The following is a 3674-nucleotide window of genomic DNA, read 5'->3' on the forward strand; positions in this document are numbered from 1 at the left end:
TACACCTGTTCTGCTCCCCACTCTGTCTCTGGTGAATCCTCTCACCCCACAACACCCACCACACCTCTTGCCTGTACTGCAGTTCTTGTATGTATAAATAAATAAAATCTTTAAAAAAGAAAAAACTGACACAAGGGACAAGACACTTCAAGAAGTGGTGTTATTTCTACCCTCCGAGAAACTGCGGATGAACAGGAAGGTCCCAGGCCTGTTTACGAGCAGAGTTTGAAAGTCCTGTCCTGTTTCAGCCACCTCTAGTTATTTACAGCTATTTGCCTGGGTGGCTGGTCTGGTTTCTGTTCACACAGATACAATAGCTTGCACAGACACATTTGCCCCAGAAACACGCTTCTCACAGGACACAACTTGAGTCTATTCACTGGATCTGCAGATTTAGAAAATGAACCTTTTCAGGCCCTGCTTTGTAGTCTGAATGTTCTCTTGCATGCTCTCTGAAGTGCATTCTCCTTGGGCAGGGAGATGAATACATCATTTTCTAAAATGGAAAAAAATATCACAATCTTAAATATTTGGTGAACCTTTTGCAGGGCCCACACTTCACTGGCATGCAGAACTATCTCCTGAAAGCTCAAGTTAGCAGTGTGGCTCTGAACTAACTGACCGGAAGCCAGTCCTTCTGCAGTCTAACTTTGCCCTTGGCCGTCTACCTGCTACTTTAGCAGGATCTGGGGGTCTCTACTTATCACTTTGCACATGCTCCTTAGGTAGCGACCTGGGAGACTTTATGGACTATGACCCAAATCTCCTGGACGACCCCCAGTGGCCTTGTGGCAAGCACAAACGAGTTCTGATCTTTCCTTCATACATGGTGAGTAGTGCGTTGATGCAATCAGTGTGCTCACTCCTGTCTCTGGTAGCTTAGGGGTGCTTGCCTTAACAGAGGGGGGCGGCTCTGCCTTGAGGGCTGGGGGCAGGGGCTTGTCCAAGCACTGTGGAGCCTGGGGACTCACTTGAGGACCCCCCAGGAAGGCCCGGCAAGTGCTTCCATCCAGAATTCTGCTGGTCACCTGGTAGCCTGCACCTACCACTTCAGCTACCAGCTCGGGGCCAGAGGCCCCCTCCCCCCACTTTTGAGGGGGTGTGCCCTCACTTATCACCACAGACTCTCCAGAGAGGACCAGGCCCATCACTAGCAGTGCTTGATTCAAATTCAGCTCTATTTGGTGATGGGCCATAGCACGCACCCTGAGCAAACATTTGGCACCAGGCTCTGTATGACTGAATTATCTTCTGGGAAAGTGAAAGTAGGACAATGTGGGTGTTAAATGCAAAACCTTCCCTTGCTGTTTTTACTTCATGGACTTTTCCTGTTTTTCCTTTGTGAAATTTTGGTTTTTGCTTTTGGCCAACCCACCATTTCCCACCATTCCGGATGGCTGTTTGTCCAGACATCAGTGGGTTCTCACAGGGTCCTGGTACTTTTTCAGGTAGACGCAGCCAGCCTCAGAGGCAGGCTGAGCCTGGGCTGCTAAGGGTGGCTGGGTGTGACGCTGGCTTCTTGGGGAAATCTGTGTGCCAGGTACACCACGCACAGCGCCCAGTGGGAGAGCCCTGACCCAGGATGCCCTCGCTGCCTCCTGCGAGGCCAGGCTGGGGCAAGCACAGCCAAACATCCTGCCTCTAATCCTCTTGCTCCTGTCCAGCCTGTGCTGTTCTCAGAAACCCAAGTCTTGGGAGTCAATTGGGGGTTCTTTTTTTGTTTTAAACTATTGTATCTACAGAAGCCAGAGTGGGACCCAGCACCAGGAGCCTGAATACTCCTGGGAACGTAGCATTCTCAGCAGCAGGCTGCCACCCTCCAATGTCCTTCCTCACTGAACATTTGGCAGGTAGCTGACATGAGACAAACACTAGGCAGAATTCAGGCCCTTGACAATTACTTTCAACTTCTATCTCCTTGGGATCATTCTAGTATGTCACTTGGGATCAGAATGAGTTACCAGAGAGCAGTAGTTGAAAACCTCCCCTGCTCCTTGCTCTTCTATCCTTATTCCCCAACTCCCAACACAGAAAGAAAATCCAGAACCAGCTCTATCTTTTTCACTCTATGTTCTGTTAGCTTATTCACTTCCTTTTAAAAGGGGCTTTTTAAAAAAATTCTCAAAGGACTTCTTCGTATCCGTAGCTCCTAATAGTGTTAAATGACCAGAACCATTGCCCTGATGTTAGGACAGAGCAACTTAAAGGCAGAGACTTAGGTAGGGACTCTTCACGGCTTTACTCATTAAAGCTCACTTTATTTATTGCGTAATGTGGGCGGGAAACTCTGGCATCGGGAGTTGGAGTGAGGCCATCATGTTGACAGACAGGAAGTGTCGGGGGGAGGCAAAGCCCGAAACCCTGGCTCAGTGCTCTTCCCATTTGGCCCCCGAATTCCTTATCCCTCAGCACTCAATGGGAGAAATGCCAGCCTCAGGTAAGACCTCAAAATGATTCTTTGGACCATCAGTTCAACAAATTTCTAGGTAACTAAGAGAATAAGAAAGTGCAATGTTGTTGATAGAATTTGCAGTTTGGTGGAGAGTTCTATACACGTCTGTCTGGTGACAACACTGACCTCTCAACTCATGGGCCTGTTGTTGGACTGGTGCCAGGTCTGGTTTTTGTTGTTTGTTTGTTTGTTAGTTTTTTTCTTTAAATGATTTTATTGTGAGTAGCAAGGCTTTTAATTTTTGGAGTCTTCATGAACAAACCTGCACACGTGGCTAATTTTTCCTTCTTGGACAGTGTACTGTGCCAAGTCAGCATATATGTCCTAACCTCCTTGTTTTATGTTCCTAAGTGGGTCATTTTTCATTTCACCACACTAAATCTGCAGCCTGTGTGTCTTATAATAGGCCATTTTTTTAGAGTGAAATTGCTCATGGAATGCATCTATCTGCCTATGCTCCTCCATAAGACCTAAAGCTCCTGTTCTGGCCACAGGTGTTGGTACTTTGATAAAATGTGGGCCATCCACTTTTCAGCATTCAAATCTAAGTCACTGGTGTGCCCATCATGAGGTAGCACCTCGATAGCCTCCTCTCCACAAGCCAGTGTGGATTACAAGGCTGTTTGACATGTATTTTGCATTGCACTTGCAGGATCAAGAATATGGTGGGTGGGGGAGGTTGGATGTGATCTGGCGATGCCAGCCATCATCCCATTGTTTACCAGGGTTAATTCAGTCGATCTGGCTAGGTTAGGTTTGCCTGTTCTGGAAGTTCATATTTCTTCCTCCTATTTTCTTCTTCCCCACATCTTAATAGCTCATATTTCAGGTATCAGAGTTTGGTTTTTTAATTCATGAGTAGGATCCATTGTATTGTTGTGCCATGCCATTGTCTTTATAGAGATATTTGGGTTTTTCCACTTTCAGGATATTGTAAGTAATGTTCCTATGGACATTCTTGTACAAGTCTCTTTGTGGGCATAAGTTTTCACTTCACTTGGGTAGATACCTAGGAAGCGGCTTTCTGAGTCATAATGTAGGTGACAGTCAACATCTACTTGGGTGCATGTTCTTGCTCATGGTAGTGCTAAGTATAAGATAAAAAGGCTACTTTTACCACAGTTAGGACATGCCTTTAAAAAGAGGGAGTGCTCGGCCCTCCCTGGTGGCGCAGCGGGTTAAAGCACAGCACTGAGAATCTAAAGCCGAATCTGCATGAGTT

The 3674-nt window shown here is 46.7% G+C and overlaps 1 protein-coding gene across 1 annotated transcript in view; it reads left to right on the plus strand.

The window, feature by feature from the left end:
- Positions 1-3674, plus strand: part of CABLES1 (Cdk5 and Abl enzyme substrate 1) — a gene marked incomplete at its 5' end in the record, with an annotated part of 103234 nt that overhangs the window by 85029 nt on the left and 14531 nt on the right. Inside the window, one exon of the mRNA XM_012725780.1 lies at positions 726-829. Within this exon, the coding sequence (XP_012581234.1) occupies positions 726-829 (104 nt within the window). The remainder of the gene's footprint in view (positions 1-725; positions 830-3674) is intronic.

The sequence above is a fragment of the Condylura cristata genome, unplaced genomic scaffold (genome assembly GCF_000260355.1).
Source record: "Condylura cristata isolate star-nosed mole 26May11 unplaced genomic scaffold, ConCri1.0 scaffold00016, whole genome shotgun sequence".
In the NCBI taxonomy this organism is placed as follows: domain Eukaryota; kingdom Metazoa; phylum Chordata; class Mammalia; order Eulipotyphla; family Talpidae; genus Condylura; species Condylura cristata.